This window comes from Cebidichthys violaceus, unplaced genomic scaffold (assembly GCF_023349555.1).
Source record: "Cebidichthys violaceus isolate CVI_PGR_0920_01 unplaced genomic scaffold, fCebVio1.0.p SCAF_55, whole genome shotgun sequence".
Lineage (NCBI taxonomy): Eukaryota > Metazoa > Chordata > Actinopteri > Perciformes > Stichaeidae > Cebidichthys > Cebidichthys violaceus.
This window is the reverse complement of record NW_027176761.1, coordinates 285,727-303,226: the sequence shown is the minus strand read 5'-3', so window position 1 is coordinate 303,226 and position 17,500 is coordinate 285,727. Positions and strand designations below refer to the sequence as shown.

Below are 17,500 nucleotides of genomic sequence, written 5' to 3'. Positions count from 1 at the left end.
TTACATATTAACACCCTGCACACACACACACACACACACACACACACACACACACACACACACACACACACACACACACACACACACAGTCGGGCGAATGGTCCTTTGACCCTCTGTAAGGAGTGAGTTGTTCTCCCAGTGGCTGCTGGGACCTCAACCAGTTCATGAATACGACACAGCTGAGCCGAACACCCTCAACTTCTTCGCGTTTCCACGCTCTGCTTCAGCCTCCTCTCCTCGATAGTCAAAGCTCAGTACAACAATAAAATAGATAAAATGATGCTGAGATACATCAAATGCTTTTTAGTTTGGAAGTTGTATGCCCTGTAAAATAAATAAATGTGCTAAATGGGCTTTTCTTGTTCTTTGTGTCGTCCTTGGTCAGGTAAGCGGCTCCAGGAGTGGGTGTGTGTGATTCTGTGCCTCTTCCTCTTCATCATCAACTTGTCCTTCCTCCTCCTGCACTTCTCCACCGCTCACATCTACAAGATCATCCCCGGCATCGGTGAGCTGCCAGCCCCCCCCCCCCCAAAAAAAAAATGCTGTAAAGATATCACTTTACAGCGAAGATCACTGTTACCGCTTCACATTTATTTATATGAAAATATTTTTTTCTGAACCAGTGCAGTCTCAAATCATTGCTCCAGTCCACGTGAGGCTTTTGTAACACGTTTGTGAAATTGTGTTTTGGTGTTTGCTTGCACATCTAATAACAACATATGTTATTCCTCTATTCATGTGTCTCTTTCTGTGGTCGTGCGCCAGTCCTAGGAATAGTGACGGCAGACTTTGCATCGGGGATGGTACACTGGGGGGCGGATACCTGGGGGTCTGTGGACATCCCTGTTATTGGAAAGGTGAGCACACACACACACACACACACACACACACACATATATATATATATATATATATATATATATATATATATATATATATATATATATACACACTCAGCCTGACTGTCCAGGCTGCATTAAACAGCTTCTAGTCATTTGCCATCAATTATCTACTGTACAAAGTAACGCCTCATGTTCCTCTCTTTCCCCTGAAATCATGAATATTACACCAACAACTGAACTGGCTCCTTGTTAACAGCCCTAGTACATCCTGGTCAATTACAGCCAATGAATTCAGCTGCAGTAATTAATTGCATGTTGTGCAAGAAGTACTTCTTTCGCTGCCTAAATTAAGGCGTATGGTCGTATAAACCATGTGCCATGCAAATGACTTTGTTAGCTACCACACACAACAAAAAGGAAGTTAACAATTTCTTTTCATTTTTGGAAAGTGGAGCATCAAGTTGTTCCCTTTACTTTTCATACAAACAGTGACAGTGTCTGAATGCTAAATGTGATTTTTTTTTTTGCTGTTGGAGGTTTTGTCAAAACAAAAGCTTGCAGTTAACCTACAAGTCAAGGCCTTTGAAGAGTATTAAATTCTAATAAACATTTTTGTGACCCAGTGAATTATGGGCTACAGAGAAGATGCTCTCCCTTACCCCCTGAGGCTGTGTCACCAGGACAGCATGGTGGTTGTACATTACCCCCTCCAGAGCCTCGGGACTTCCATAACGACCTGGAAACTAAATGTCAGTGTCTCACAGAGAGATCCCTGTAGACTGTAATGTCCACGAGACACATGCTGTGAATGGCCTCACCTTGAACCTCTACTACCTTATCACCACGCAGTGCCAGAAGACACGCATGCACACATGTGTGTGTATGGGCGTGTATGAAGATGGATGCGCGTACACTTAATTCTCACGTTAAAACACATCGCCTACATTAATGCACACGCACGTTTTGTCCCCCATTCCCCACAGCCAATTAAAGTAAAGGTCATCCTCATTTCAGCCAATTAAAGTCAGTGTGATCAGGTGCAGCTCGCAGATTGGTTCTTGCGAACTCTGTTTTGGTTGATGGTATGTGAGGTCACTGTGTGCGTATTTCATCTTGTATTTCTTCTATTTATGAAATATTCATTGATAATTAATCAGCGGAAAAGTTTGAGCGCGTGTTATTGAGACCTGAAGCATCCTAATTATAACAACGGTCGTCATTTATGCTGAACCCATGTGTTTGCATTATTCACTGTTTAATTAAAATGGATGCATGAACCGCAATTTATATTTTATATTTTACAAAAATGGCACAACAAACCTCAAATTACAAAACGTTACAAAATTGTGATTTTGGAGGATATGTATTAATTTGTGTTGCTACAGGGACTTCCTGTCTGAGTTGATGTGCTACAACCCATTTACACGTTACTAATATTTAACTCTTTATTATGTTTTAATGGTGCAACCCACTTAAAGTTTTCTAAGAACTTATGAAGGACTACAAAGAAACTTAATAATAATGGATTTATGAGCAGCTGGTGCTTTGCTGTGATTTGACACTGGTGGAACATGTGATGGAAGGGGCTGAAGCATAACCTTCTAAATTAAAGAATACCACGGATTTGTTTATACATTTGTAAAAGAAGGTCAACACATTTATAAATATTGCAGCCGGTGGTGAACTTCATTTCCACGAGTCCATCCTTCAGTAATATTAATAGACTGTATATTACATCCATAGCATAATCTAACACCGATTGTTCTTACTCTTTCACCGCAAACACGACCCTTGAATGACAAATTCTGATCATTTAAATTGGTTGACGTCATTCTTGTTGACTTGATGTTGACCGAGCTTTACGGTGATATTTCATACCAAGCTATTAATCCTATCGTCATATCGAATCACTGTGTGCGTAGCTCTGAATCTCATGTATTTTCCTTATTTTGTTGCTACATTTTGTTACCGAGATAACAACACATTTTGTTTTACATGCATTGTACCCTTAGTACGCTCTAAACAATGATTTTTTCAATCCCAGTGTTACTGGGTTTTTTTTGTTTACTGAAGGTACTCGGTGGTTTGATGTTTATTTATTGTGTGGCATTCATTGCGGTTTGGGGTAGTTACTGGGACCAAAGGCGCTGCGGCAGCCACAGATTTGCATGGTGTGTCGGACACCGTAGGAGACTTCTAATAAAGACTTTAACTGGAAGAGAAGAATGGACCTTTGCGGAGAACAGAGGGACGGCAATAGGCTGGTGGAAAACGAAATATGTTGTGTGAGTGTGAGAGTGTGTCTTTGTGTCCGTGTGTATTTTGAGACTGAGAATAAAGCAGGCGTGCGCTCCCGGTTAAGGTTAGTTTGAATATCAAAGAGGAGCGCGATGGAGGACACCTGAGGCTAACAGTGGTTGCAGTTACAAACATAGAAGACACAATCGAAGGCAGTGTCGCTCTTTGTTACTCGTTTCTTCTGTCGTTTCATTGTTTATTGTGGATGTATGTACATTGGGTATACGTGTGTCTGTTCTTTCTCTGTTCCCTATTCCCTAGTTGTTGAAGACCTCTTTAAAGAAGTTGCTCAGATTGTACCACAGACGCCATGTAGAGCCATTACTGCAGACACAACCCACCTTGTCTGCACATATGGACTCCTGCCCTCCATAACTTCACCATAAGGGGATACCTAACAGTCATAAGAGTCGGTTGTCACAGTATCATAAATAATATTTCCAGCAGTGGAGGCCACAGAGCAGTAACAGCTGCCACTGGAAACTGCATTTTCTATCTGTCAAAGTCATTGGGCCGGTGCGGCTCCAGGATCCGGGGGAAGTTTTTGCCAACAAGGGCACAGAAGGGACATTTAATATGTTCCATTTGTATGAGCATTGGCACATAATTAAGTTTAGATGGAAACATGAAATGAAAATAAAAATATTATTACAAAGAATTGCAGTTCCAAACAAAAGGCTCATGGAGACAAACGTCTAAATACCTCTTCAATATATTTGTACAAAGTTAACCAAAACGTGCTCTTTTTAATTTCATTCTTATATTCAGAGATGCAGAGAAAATGTTGCTAATATTAGCCTTCTGCTCTTTTTTTTTTTCTTCTGCCATCTATCATCTATTATTCTCTAAAATTACAGGACTTCTGTCTTTTTACACTACTCTGGTGTGTAAAAGGCTAAAGGGATTTTTTTTATTTTATTTTCATTATAATTGCTATCATTAGTGAAAATCACAATATTCACAAAATGCCGTTTTTGTCAGCAACATCAACATCCCTCAGTTGGAAGGTGACGTTGCTCTACCTCAGAGTTACACTGTACGGAAAACTCTCCCATGCTGCACAATGCTAAGGCTCTTCGTTCACAATCGTACAACAATGATTGGCTTTGATTTAAATCCATAAAAGCCTTTTTCCCTCCCCAGTGCTAAAGCTGCACCACTTTCTTAAAAAGTGCGCTATACGTTCTCCCGGTGGTGTTTAGAACTATTCCTTAACGAAGCTTTGGGACGTGCTGTGTTTTATTTGTCGTCGTCATGTCGTTGAGCTTTAATTGACTCAACAAGGATTTAGCAGTCCTCTAATGACACCACTTTGAGGACAAAGTCACGCTCATTAGTTCCCAATGATGCTCGTTTCACGTTGAAATTTGCCAGATGTGCTTACAGTTTAGGGACACAGGTTTGAAGATCCTCCCTTTCTATCTGCGTCTCTTCTGCAGTATTTTAAAAGCAGCACTACCTTCCTCCTTATGCCATTTTTGATCTATCTCTAACAGACATGTCCTCTGTAATGCTACTCTAATGAGGATGAGGAGAGCGTTGAAATAGATGTAATTGAATGATTTAAATCAGTCCCCTATTATTAAAGACCAGGAGGAGACAGCATAGATGGAAATATGTGGTGAAAAAGAGAAACCAAGAAAAAGAGAGATGAAAATACACTAAAAAGGTCGGAAGGACACACAAAAAAAAGGGGGTGGAAGGGCGTGTCCGTCCAACCAGTGGGACGGCGCCGGTTGCCGGGGCGATGGGCGATGTGAGCTGGTGATTAACGGACGTCGTGCGAGGCGGGCCGTTAAACGGTGTGGGATTAGAGCACACGCAGCGACCGGTGGCCTGCCGTTAACTGGGAGCGCTGATTCCGCCCTGCTCGGCACGACCTCCGTGGCTTAGCCGGGCTTTCATCTGGCTGAGGGCTGCGGCGAGAGGAGGGGGGGGGGGGGGGAGGGGAGGGAGGGGGGAGGACAGGTGGGGGAGAGGCAGATGAGAACGGAGATGGGTACATAATTGTGAAGATATCAACAGATAGTTTCTGTGTTTGCAGTCGCACCTACCGACGGTTTTTTCGCTGATAGGCGTGTGTGATTGGCTCGAACAGCTAACGCGACAATAATGAGTTCTCATGCTGATGCCTCCGTGGCTTCATGCAGACACACATGCACACTGTGGAAATACAGATGCAAACCTACCTTTTTTTGCCTCATACCATAGAGGGAAATAAATTACCTTTATCCTGTGTGTGTGTGTGTGTGTGTGTGCGCGCGTGTGCGTGTCTCTTTTTGTCCTCTTTTGTGCTTCTGAGATTCAGATTCAGTCTTTCATTTGAGACCCCCATGCTCTCACAGACAGGTGTCTGCCGCTGCGCAGGGCAGGTGGGGTTTGCGAGGCGTGTTGGTGTGTGTGTTTGAAGCTCACACTTTTTGAGGCTTTGTGTGGCGTCCATGGGTCATTTATGTGTATGGGTGTTTTTGCGCGGGCTGACTGCTGTTCTACGGTTTATTAGGATGCTGGATATGAGTTTTGGGGTTGTGCGGGCTGCTGGGGTCATGCTGAGTCGTGTGTGTGTATGTGTGTGTGTGTGTGTGTGTGTGTGTGTGTGTGTGTGTGTGTGTGTGTGTGTGTGTGTGTGTGTGTGTGCGTGCATTTGATCTGCATTCGCTTAAAGACTGTAGATAATGCTTTCCGGTGTTTGTTTTGTCTTCTGATTTAAAGTGAATGTAAATTAAGTTGAAAAATCTTCCCCTATTGTTGTTTATCTCATCACTTCGATTCAGAGAAAAGTGGATGTTCATGTGTTTTTAATTGAGGCTGAATGTTCTGTTTGCTATTCATTTAAAGGATTGGCCTTAAAGTTTAAATTCCATCTATTTCTAAAAGTATAAGATGCCTTTACTGGTGTACAATGAGTTCAAAATGAAAGAGAAGATTAGGTGTTGTTTCAGGATTAATACACTCTGTGTTTTGTTTTCCAGCCTTTCAGACTGGAAAAAAGAGAAACAATAGATTCATTGAATTGACCAATTAATATGTTATTATTGAATGCAGGAGTGACATTTCAGTGCTCTCCATTTCAATTGAAAAATAAGCTCATCGTTATTGAATGAGAATCTCTCCTCCAAATTTAAATCTATCGCATAAGGCTGCTTGAGAATTACAGAAAGTATTGTTTTCTTAATGTTCAGCAATAATTTCTCTCTCTTTCTCTTTCTGCAGGCATTTATCCGTCCATTCAGGGAGCACCACATCGATCCAACCGCCATCACGCGCCACGACTTCATTGAAACCAATGGCGACAACTGTATGATCCCCATCCTGCCGCTGGCTCACATGGCCTACAAGTTCCTCACATACACACCAGGTAGCATACGCACAGGCGCGCGCGCACACACACACACACACACACACACACACACACACACACACACACACACACACACAATACTCTCCCCTACCAGCACAGAACTAGCTCATCGCATGCATGTGCTTTTTTTGTATCCTGTGTGAAACATGTTCTCATTCACGCTGCGATCACCTGCGACTGAGAAGCTTGGGGGTTTAACACCTGCAGGGGTTCAAGCTCTCCAGCAAGGTCTCACCTTATCTGCTACAAAGCAGTGGGAATCGCAAGTGCAGCAGCATAGAACACTGCCAGCGTACCTGCAGCCACACTGCATAACGCTGTAATGTGAACGTAAGGACTTGAGAAGGTCAGCTTTACGGTGTCTAACAAAGCGCAGCAGTGACTTAGTGTTTGCTGGATGCCAAACGGCAGCACACACTCTGGCTGAAGCGTGTCCGCTGGTTGTGGGAAAGCATGGGCCAGTTTTGCGGGTAATCGTGTGCGCTGACCTTACGAGTGCAGGGCGGGAGGGGCGGGACTGGAAGAGGAAGATCAGCGGGAGAAACGGAGCAACCTGTTATTGAGGAGGGGACATCTCCACCCGTCATGTCCGCACTTCAGCTTGAGCAGAAAGGTCACTGATGGGTGGAGAGGAGGGGAGTTGACATCGGTTAGCTGAGGTCTGACGGGGCTGAGCTGTTCACCAGCAATCTTTCATGTGCTTTGTCAGCTGTTGTGAATAAATCAGCCGGCTACGTAGTCAAACATAGGAAACAGGAATCAAACGTGCAAATAGGCCCACCATCTTTGACAAAGTCATAGCAGAAAGAAATGACGAACCCAAATTTGTAAGAAAACTTTAAATGTTGAAGAAAAAAAATCTGTCAGAATGAAATGATTACTAAACCAGAGAAAGAGTTATCTCTCATAATTTGGCTGGATGTTCCATCAAACTCGTTTATCTCATGTCTTCTAGACATCTGGTTTGCAGTGATACCTTCCAGCAACAATTTCATGCTGTAGAGAAGTGGTAGAAGAAGTTTTTTTTGGGAAAATATTCAATCAAAATGCTCCATATGAACACATTCAATGACGTGAGGGAATTGTCATAGAAATGGAAAGAATGAAAGGGATCAAGGAAGGGAGAAAATAGAACAAAAGGGGAGACTTTGGGGGGGGTGAGGTGAGGGAGAGAAGATTAGAGGGGAGAGAGCAGTAGTGAGGTTCACCTGCAGGTGACATCCACACCTGTCATGTCACACGCAGCGGGTGGTGGAGAGGTCACGAGGCGGAGACGGGGAGCGACGCGGTGACATCTACACCTGTCATGTCCGAGGCCTTAAGAGGTCACCGCTAAGAGTTTAAGACAGAGGGTGAGAGTGCAAGGAGAAGAGAGGGAGCGAGGGGGGGGGGGGGTTGGGGTGACGGAGGGTCATGTAGCGGAGAGATGACATCTACACCTGTCATGTCAAGCTCCTCGCTGTGTCAAGCGGTCACCAGACAAAGACGGAGACGGAGGTGGATGTTGAAAAGCTGAGAGCTGCGAGGCGACATCTCCAGCTGTCATGTCTGCACTTCAGCTGGGGTCAAGAGATCGCTGTTTAAACCAAAGAGAGGGAACGAGGGATGGAGGCGGACAGAGAGAGGACAGCTGTAAGTCATAGCGACAGAAAGGACTCGGGTGAATAACAAGAGTTAGCCGCGTGACAGAAACGCTGGAGACTTCTGAATCCAAATTCTGTTCAAATGGCAACAACTGTAGCTGCGTTTCAGACTGTTTTCATGCATAGGGTTTTGAATATCGTTGCTCTCGGCCGCTCCTTTGTATGAGTCCTGACATGTTTGTCACCTGTCAGCTCACATCAACACGGAATATGAACACTGACTTCCCTGAACCTTCAAGTACTTGTTCTATATCTTTGTGGCTAATTCTGCTTTTAGGAAATGTCATTAGATACTAAAGCCCAGCTGACGAAGATGCTCTTAGTTTCATTTTTACAACTTTTGAAAAGAAAAATAGACTCTCTGACTCTCTTTTCCGTACAGCTGGGCACACGCTGAGCTAGTTCACTAGATCAGAAGCAGTAAAATAAGTAATAATATACATTTGATTTCACTGGTTTATCATTTACTGATGCTTAAATGTGTAAGCGTCAGTGTAAGGGGTTTTGCTCTTGTAGCTGGTCGAGGTGAGTTCATTTTAACGACTTCACATAATTTTGGGTTGTTTAATCTATAACAATGCATCATATTGTATAAGTCCTCATATGTTTGGTTCTGTAAAATCTTAATTTGTAAAGCATTAAACGTACTGGAGTGAAATGAACAAACATTTTCACTGAAATGTAGTGGAATAAAAGTATGAAGTAGCATGAAATTGAAATAATCATAAAGTACTTGAAATTTGTGTTCCAGTAAATCCACTCTAAATAATGTATAAGTCAGCAAAATAAAAACACTTCCTCCCTGTTCAGACTTACGGCTTATTCAGTGTGTAAATATGTTCCACCAGACATCACATGTAAATGAAAGATGACTTTTCACTTTGTTTGCCAAACCGCCCGATCATACACCGCCACTAACCGTCAATAAAAGTCTGTGTTCAAATAACATCCAGGTGTTTCTTCCGATGCTGATGTTTTCTCAGTGAAAGCCTTCAAACAGAAGGAAAGGGAGTACGGCTCTTGAACTGCTGGAAATGTGTGGAAGCAGATCATAAAACAGGGATGTTTCTAACTGAAATATGTATTTGTTTTATCTGTAAGCTACCATGTACATTATGAAGCAGACATTTAACCATTTTAAGTTCTGTACCACAAACCACAAACACCACAAACAGGACGGTCACACACAGTAGTACGTCACACACGCAGCAACAAATGTACAGTAAAACATGCAATAAGTCATCAAAAGTAGAGGAAATCAGGTATCACAATATTTTTGACCAAATACCTCGATATAAATACGACGACGATATTTCAGGGTTGACCATCGGTGCTTTTACAAAATATTCACACAATGAGAGTTTTGAGAAATGATCATCATTAATGTGGATATAAAGTCAAATAAAAGGACAGCTAGAACTGTAAGGTCAGAAAATCAGAGCCTTTAAAACACTTATATGCCATATGATGATAGTATTATATCCAAAACCTAAGACTGGGTTTAATATTTTGTAACAGAGAAAGTAGTGACAGAAATTGGGAGAAACAAGTTGTGTAAAATCATCCTATCTAAGATATCTCGTGTCATATCACGATATTGATATATTACTGATATATTGTCCAGCCTTATTAAATAGGCATGGTCACTATTTGAGAATTCGTGGCCTTTTACACATTTAGAAGAAAAACATTCTTTTTCAGATTTGAATCCAGTTGTGTAAAGTCCTGCTCCAGATTCCTTTTTTTTTTCCACATTAAAAAGAAATGCACTCCAAATTATTTTTGTTCAGTGTGTCTTTCTGTCACCAGCCTCCATCTGAACTCCAACTACACCTTCATCTGAATATCACACACAACCGCGGCGCACATTCCGTCCAGTCCCAGGGCGCCTCTGTAGGAATGATGTGTCGCTCCTTTAGAGTGGGAGAGTGGGATTGCAGAAGTTGTTTAAATATTAAAAGGTGAGGAGGGAAGAGTTATGATTCATAGTTCCATTTGAACATCAGTGGGACTTTTACTTGCTCGATAAAGAACAGACAGAGTGTCGAGACGGATTTCTTTTCGTGATGGCACTCAAGGCGTAGCGGGCTGAAGTGTCTCGCCCCAGACTAACTGCCTTAAATCCTCCTCTTGATACCTGCGGCGCTGAGGCGATAGCACTGTGATTAAAAAACAGTCAAGTACATTGATATCAGATGACTGATCTCTGATTCTGGAAGACATCTTGACAGTCACTGTTATTTTACATCTCGGGCTGTTTTACCCTCTCGTCCTCATCCTGTCTTTGTCCTCTACTCGGCCACTGATTCTTTACCCCCCCCCCCCCCCCCCCCCCGCTCCTCCTCCTCCTCCCCCTCGGTCTCTCCGTCTCTGCGAGGCTCCCTCCAGCATCCTCTCTGTGGGAGTACTACGCCTTCACGCTGGCTGTCTTCATTTCACTAAACACTTCGATCAATTATTCTTTTAACTTCGCTCTCTCTTTTCTTTCTCTGTGTGTAAATGTCCGGCTGTCTCCTGTCACCTCTCAGAGGCCGTGGCGGCGTCCTATCCTCGGGACTGCTTCGTCTTCGCCCTGGCGGTCTTCGTGACGCTGACCAATCAGATTCACAAGTGGAGCCACTCCTACTTCGGCCTCCCGCGCTGGGTCACGCTGCTCCAGGACTGGCATCTGGTGTTGCCACGGAAGCATCACCGCATCCACCACGTGTCCCCGCACGAGACATATTACTGCATTACCACAGGTCAGAGCTGCTGTAATCATGACTAGTAAGTAGTGTAACGGACACTTCTATTGGGTAAATATCTATAGAGCTGTTTAACTACAGCACTGAAGCAATGGTCCCCGGCTGGACTCCAACCAGAGATTCATTAATAATATTACAACAAATATCTTTTTTATTTTGATCAGACTAATTAAACCAGCTGAAAAAAGGATCATTTTACCTTGATAACCACATGTTAGGCTGGATTAGTTAAACCAGGTTATCTTAAGGTGAAATACTTGAACAGGTCAAAAACATTCGATGAAAAAAACAACCCTTTTAATGTTGCTTCCATCTCAGCATCAAGGCACTGAATGTGTGTAATGTGCATTTTGATGACTTATTTGTTCATTTCATTTGTCAGTGTGTATGTCGTGGGCGTCCATTTTGGATCGCCATAATTGGAGCTGATGACTCCAGAATAATTTCACTTACAATTCTCTGCAGATTGAGACAAAATGGCGGCCGTGTCTGTCTGTCTGTCGGCTTCGTATAAATAACTAAAAGACAAATGTTCTGTTTTGCGTGCGCGCGTCTTCAGAGACTCGAGGCCTCCGTAATAGATCCGCATTCTGTATTCTGTGTGCATCTGGGTGAGAGGGAGGGAGAGCGAAGAGGAGAGGATACACAGGGGGGACTCAGCCTGCACGTCACCCTGCGCCCCTGCGGACGACAGATGTGTGTGTGAGCAAGTCGAGTGGGGGTGTCTCAGGGAAAGTGTGTGTTTGCGATGCGCACACATCTGCATAGTGGAGCATCTGTGTGTGTACAAGTCTCTTTGACCTCCTCCTCGGTTTCTAACCTGTGAGTGTGTGTGTGTGTGTGTGTGTGTGTGTGTGTGTGGCGGTAGGTGGGTTGATGGCGGTCGGGGCCCACGGGGGACGGCGGCGCCCCCCCCCCCTTTCCCCCTAGCCTGGCTGCCTGGGCCGGGCTTGGATTCCACTGGGGCTTGCCTAGCTGCCTTTGTGTTCGCCACCGGCTGACAATCCCCATGTATATTTAATGCTAACCTGCTGTCTGTTCTAACAAATAGGACTTCACAGGCAGAGGGGGGATGGAGGACAGGGGAGGGAGGGAGAGGGGGGGGGGGGGGGGAGCAGGAGGGCGAGGAGAAGGCGGGTAGGAAGTAGGGATTAGGAGAGTAAGAAAAGAGTGTGTGTCGAAAGAAGGAGAGATGGAAGGAGAGATGGAAGGAGAGATGGAGGGAACGAAAGTGAAATCAATCAAAACCTCTGGCTGCTTTGCTGCCTTACTGTCTTCTTGCAGAGAGAGGGTCACTGGAGGGACACACACACACACACACACACACACACACACACACACACACACACACACACACACACACATCCCCGCAGCTATAGCATGCACCCTATGCAAACACATCATGGGTGGTACTGTGTGAGCATCAGACAAGGGTAGCCTAAGTACACACAGCTGATGTGGATGTCTCTATTTGCTTCTTGCCGGTGTGTGTGTGTGTGTGTGTGTGTGTGTGTGTGTGTCGGAGCAGGATGTACACAGACTGTTGTACAGTCATGCATGCATGCATGTATACATGTAAATGTACTTTGGCATGCAGCCATACATACATTAATGTATTTATCTAAACCATACCGTATATCCAAGTTCTGTAATCTAACCGTAAAAGAACGAAGAATCAGGCAATGTGTGTGTGTGTGTGTGTGTGTGTGTGTGTGTGTGTGTGTGTGTGTCTCATGGGAGACTCCACTCGTCCAGTAGTAAAATCCCTTCAGGACTCTAAGAGTATGGACTGAACTGTCTACATCGCTGAGGCTCATACATCAGGTCTTTGCATACAATCTAATTGAAGTAGGAAGAGATAAACATTGAGCTTTGTAATTGTATAATACATGTTTCATTTATTGGCTCAGAATAAGCCAGGCTAGCGGTGCGGCTATACAGATGGCGATTTGTGTGACTGTCTGTCGGTCCGTCAGTCTACCACTTTGGTCCAGTTCCGTCTTACTTTTCGGCTTCCTCCTCTCTAATCCTCTCCTCCCTTCTCCAACATGCTGACTCTCCTCTTCCACGTTTGTTCTGCTCCGTTTTCTGTCTCTTCCTCCATGTTTCCTCTCATCCCAGGTTGGTGTAACTATCCCCTGGACCAGCTGGGCTTTTGGAGACGAATGGAGCGATTGATCAAACGTCTCACGGGGCACAAGCCGCGATCAGACGACCTGGCGTGGGCCAAGAAGATCGACAGATAAACGCGCAAAACACACGGCCGCCGGATGGATGGACGGTTGGGCTTGCCGATGAAAACATCTAGCGACGGGGACGGATGGGGAAAACGCATACACATGCATGTTACTCATGTCTTTGTGCTTCGTGCTTTTCTGCTAAAGAGCGAACATTTCGAAGAAACTGTGTTTGCAAAAAAAAGAAAAATCAAAGATGGTTCGAGGGATTTCTGTCCGTGCGGGAGTCTGCAGTATAACGAGCTTCAAACGTATGAGGTGAAAACATTACTAGATTATAACTCTGCTGTAGCAGCCAATCAGCTTGTAGTCCTGTTCAACCAATGAGATGTGTGGGTGTAGGAGGTTTCTGGAGGTTGGGCTCTCCAGGAGTTACACCGCACTGCCTGTTGCAGGCAGCTTCTTACACACACACACACACACACACACACACACACACACACACATACATACACAAACAAGTTTGAAAGTCAAATGTTCAGTCTCTTCTATTCCTTCTTGTCTTCTTTTTTCTGGCCTACCCAGGAAACATCACCGTTCTCTTTAAATTCTCACGAGAAGGTGAAAATGGGATGATTGTGACGATGCATGAAGACAGTGATAACGCCCCTCTTTTGTGTCTGTGCTTGGTGATCTCTGCAGGCAACACAAGACTTTTGGGAGGACAAACATGTGAAGAAAGGTTTGATAAAATACATACTGTAGCTTCCATCGAAACGTAGAGCACTAATATAGATAGGTCAGCAGGCATGTTGCAGATGCAGACTTACACGTGTGCAGCTATTGTTCAGACATTTCTCACTGATCTTTTTGTACAGAAAGATGGTGTTTTTTTGTAGCATTAGGAGTACACCTCTAAATGTATAAAAACTTCTAAAGAACATATTTACTGCATAAAAACTGTTCAGTAAAAATGCTGTTTTAAGGAGGTTTAATACGAAAATGTATTTCACTTGAATCCAGACGAGTTTAGAATGTTTTGCTCAAGTGATAGTTGTAGTAAAGAGGCAGCCAGACGTATTCGTCGTCTCTTTGTATATAACATTGTCAGCGAGGACATGCACTCTAAATGAAAGCGACAGACAGAACAGGGACACAGCTGAACTTGTAACTGGCGGTAGAGAAGGTTAAAGCAGGCGAGTCTGATTCTCCAAAGGTAACAAAATCCAGCTACCAGCACCTCTAAAGCTCACAGATGAATATGTTATACCTTGTTGGTTTAATCTGTAGAAAACCAAACATTGTGTTACCTTCGAGCAGAGCCAGGCTAGCTCTTTTCCCCTGTTTCCAGTCTGTGTGCTAAGCTAGTGTTGTCAGCTGCATGGCGATAGCGTCCTCTTTAGCGTACAGTCGTGAGAGCGTATGTTATCGAAATACAAAAAGTAAGAAGAAATGGAGAAAGTCTGGAGGACAGGTTGATGTTCATGTATAAACTTAAGTCTCTTTCCTCCATTTGAACAGAAATGGACACAGAAAGGAGCAGAAACGTCTTGTCATCAGTGGTTCATCCTTACTGTACTTGTGCAACACCAGCAGACAGAAATCTATCCAGCAGAAGCTCCGTTTCTTGGAGGATGCTTTCGGCTGCCCCCAAAGGCCACACAATAATGCAACACGCGTAGTTAGCGTTAGCTTTCCACCTCCACACTGGACGACTCGGGGCAGGAAAAGCACAGCTTGTTGTTGCCTCCTAGTCCAGCGTCATTCTGCATCACTAGAATTGTTTTTATTCATCTTGTATGCAGTTTAAATTTTTAAGAGAGCTTGAAAATCCTTTTTGTTATATTTATTTCTCAACCAATAACCATTTAGTACCGTTGTTCATACCGTTTTTAAAAAAAAAATGACCGCATTACCGCGTTCACGTCCCAAATCCCCTTGTAGAAAAGACAAAGAAATTTCAGCAGTTCTGCGAGATGCTAATTGGTGCCGCTGTCTGCCCCACTGTGCTGCATATTTGACTGCAACTGTAAATACTAAACACACAACAACAACGGAATGTGTCACAAACCTCTAAATCTAAATCAGAGAGACACGCATGGCAACATTTTTGCATCAGTTTGTGTCAGCTGATGGGAAAAAGGAAAAGGGGATTTCTTTTTTTTTGTTGGTTAGCGAGTTGCTTATTAGGTGCAAACAATGTATCTCTGATTTTTGGTTATGTTGCATACAATGACACATGCACTTTAGTTGGCTGTTACTAACTGAACTAGCTGCTCGACTTTCTTGTTTTACTGAGTAAATGTCTGAAAATGTGTCCTGCAATCACTCGTTCACTGGTGTGTTTTCTCTGGCTTTATAATTTTCTATTTTTTTATGAACGGATCAAGCCTCGTACAGTTCAATGTTGACGTTCCATTTCGCAGCTCAACGCTCGCTGCTCGTCTTGCCTTAATGTTTTTATCTGCTCTTTGATTTAAATAAAGGTTTATGAACTCCACAGATGTTTGGAGTTGTCTCATTTGTCTCGAGCATGTAGTTGTAATGGGGTTTCAGAGATGTGGTTTCCATTTGTGCTTTAGTGCAGACGAGGCCTGTTGATCTGAGAATATGTGCAGACAAAAGGAGAACACAAAATGGGGACGTTTGGTTAAAGGATGTGTGTTTTTCATTCGTCTTGAATGTTTTAGCGTCGGGGTTAATGCCGCGTCTCAGAAGTGTAATCGTAGAGAAATTCAACCGACGAGTACAAAGCCAGTGCTGAACCAACAGCACCCTCTAGTGTAAGGTTGAAGTTTCTGCTCCGGTTGTATTTTTCCTGTCACTAATCCCAGGTCCTCAGTCAACCATACGTACAGAAGGTGGACGGACGGACGGATGTGGAGTCCTCAGCGGAGGTCAGACGGTCTCCCCGTTTCTGCTCTATATCCGAGGCCACGTGACCCCCGAGATCGGTTCAGTGAGTCTCACCGTCCATAGCCAGCTCCCCGGAAAGCCGAGCCCCTGTTGGGATGCAGCTGCTGCAGCGGCCCCTCTGGATCCTGCTGAGAGCCGCAGGCAAGGCCAGGGCCGGGAGGAGGCAAGGGAAGGTAATTAGAAGGCAGAGGAGGAAAAGAGCGGCAGAGACAGGTGAATGACTCAAAAGTGAAACAGAAGATAGATATCGCTTTGATGTTTAGTTAGTGAATAGTTTGAATTCCTGGTTTAAGCATGTGGACCAGTGAAAGCAGACACATATAACAAGCATTACTAAAAGATATTACAGCAGTTTGAATGCTGTATTGACAATGTATTGTTTCACTGTAAATCGTTTTAAGCTGCTTCTCCTGTTCTCCTGCTGCCTTCAAACTGAGTTACCTGAACTTATATGTTCTATAAATAGTACAGCTAGTACAGTCAGTATAAGTACAGCCAACTGAGTTTAGTTAAAGTGAACTTGAGAAAACGAGCTCTGTAATCTACCAAGTTGACCTGGGGAGGACATGGACATTTAATTTACAACACAGACAAAAGATGCTGTGATATTTCACCTGAACCACAACTGTACGTCCTCTGGGGACCATGACTGTCTGGTTGTCAGTCTGGACCAAAGGTGGACTGACCATTCGACAGATAGATATTGACAATTCTAAGGCTAAATTCAATACTTATAATTATTAGTAAGACAATCACTGTTCAAACATAATTGAATAATTTAGCGTGCCATTTTTGGTTTTCCTCCAACAAGTCAGCCTCTCTGAGTTCTACAGTTGTTCTAACTGTAGCTACATACAGTGTGTTGGTCTGGACTGACTGATCTAAAGACACTGTGTCTGATCGTCACAAGCTCTAATATGGAGATTTATAAGCTTTTCATAGCGGAGTTTACTTATTGTCTCTTTGGGGGAAAATTGGATTTCAGTTAATTACCTTTGCTGCGTCACTGCTACACATTTAATGACACAGTTTGGGGTTTTGTTAATTTTGTTAGCGGATCACGCATACAAACATAGAAACAGTGTCCGTTACCTGAGCATGAGCGCGCACACACACACACACACACACACACACACACACACACACCAGGGGTTGCGACATGTTGCAGAACTCTCTCTGATCTCGCACGTCTTCATATAGCTCACAGTAAGAGCTCCTTTGTCATTCCCACATTACTGCCACCACTTCCACTGTTACACCCACTGCTAACAAGACACACATGCAGCTAGCCTTCCTTTCTCACACACACACACACACACACACACACACACACACACACACACTCCCTGTCTCTCTGCGTGGTGGTGACATATTGGATCTCACTATGCTGATGTGCTTGGCTGATCGGTGTCTCATGCTGGTAGCTATTAAAGTTTCTATCAGACATACTGAGACACGGGGCTTGATGGCAACACAGCAGTGAGATGCAGGGACACGAATGTGCAGCTTTTAAGTTAAT

At 43.9% G+C, this 17,500-nt stretch overlaps 1 protein-coding gene across 4 annotated transcripts in view; it reads left to right on the top strand.

The window, feature by feature from the left end:
- The window catches only part of si:ch211-212o1.2 (uncharacterized protein LOC492735 homolog), a 29,601-nt gene extending 14,036 nt beyond the window's left edge, over nucleotides 1-15,565 (top strand). Inside the window, exons 2-8 of one of the 4 annotated variants that reach the window (XR_011105153.1) lie at nucleotides 386-505; nucleotides 766-857; nucleotides 6,354-6,498; nucleotides 10,673-10,885; nucleotides 13,010-13,383; nucleotides 13,768-13,807; nucleotides 14,587-15,565. Coding sequence is in view for 1 of the 4 variants with exons in the window: in XM_068731984.1 (XP_068588085.1) it covers nucleotides 386-505; nucleotides 766-857; nucleotides 6,354-6,498; nucleotides 10,673-10,885; nucleotides 13,010-13,134 (695 nt within the window). In the remaining 3 variants the exon portion in view is untranslated. Of the gene's footprint in view, nucleotides 1-385; nucleotides 506-765; nucleotides 858-6,353; nucleotides 6,499-10,672; nucleotides 10,886-13,009 lie in introns of all 4 variants that reach the window. The other 3 variants (XR_011105151.1, XR_011105152.1, XM_068731984.1) reach the window with 3 other exon arrangements.
- The last annotated feature ends 1,935 nt before the right edge of the window (nucleotides 15,566-17,500 follow it).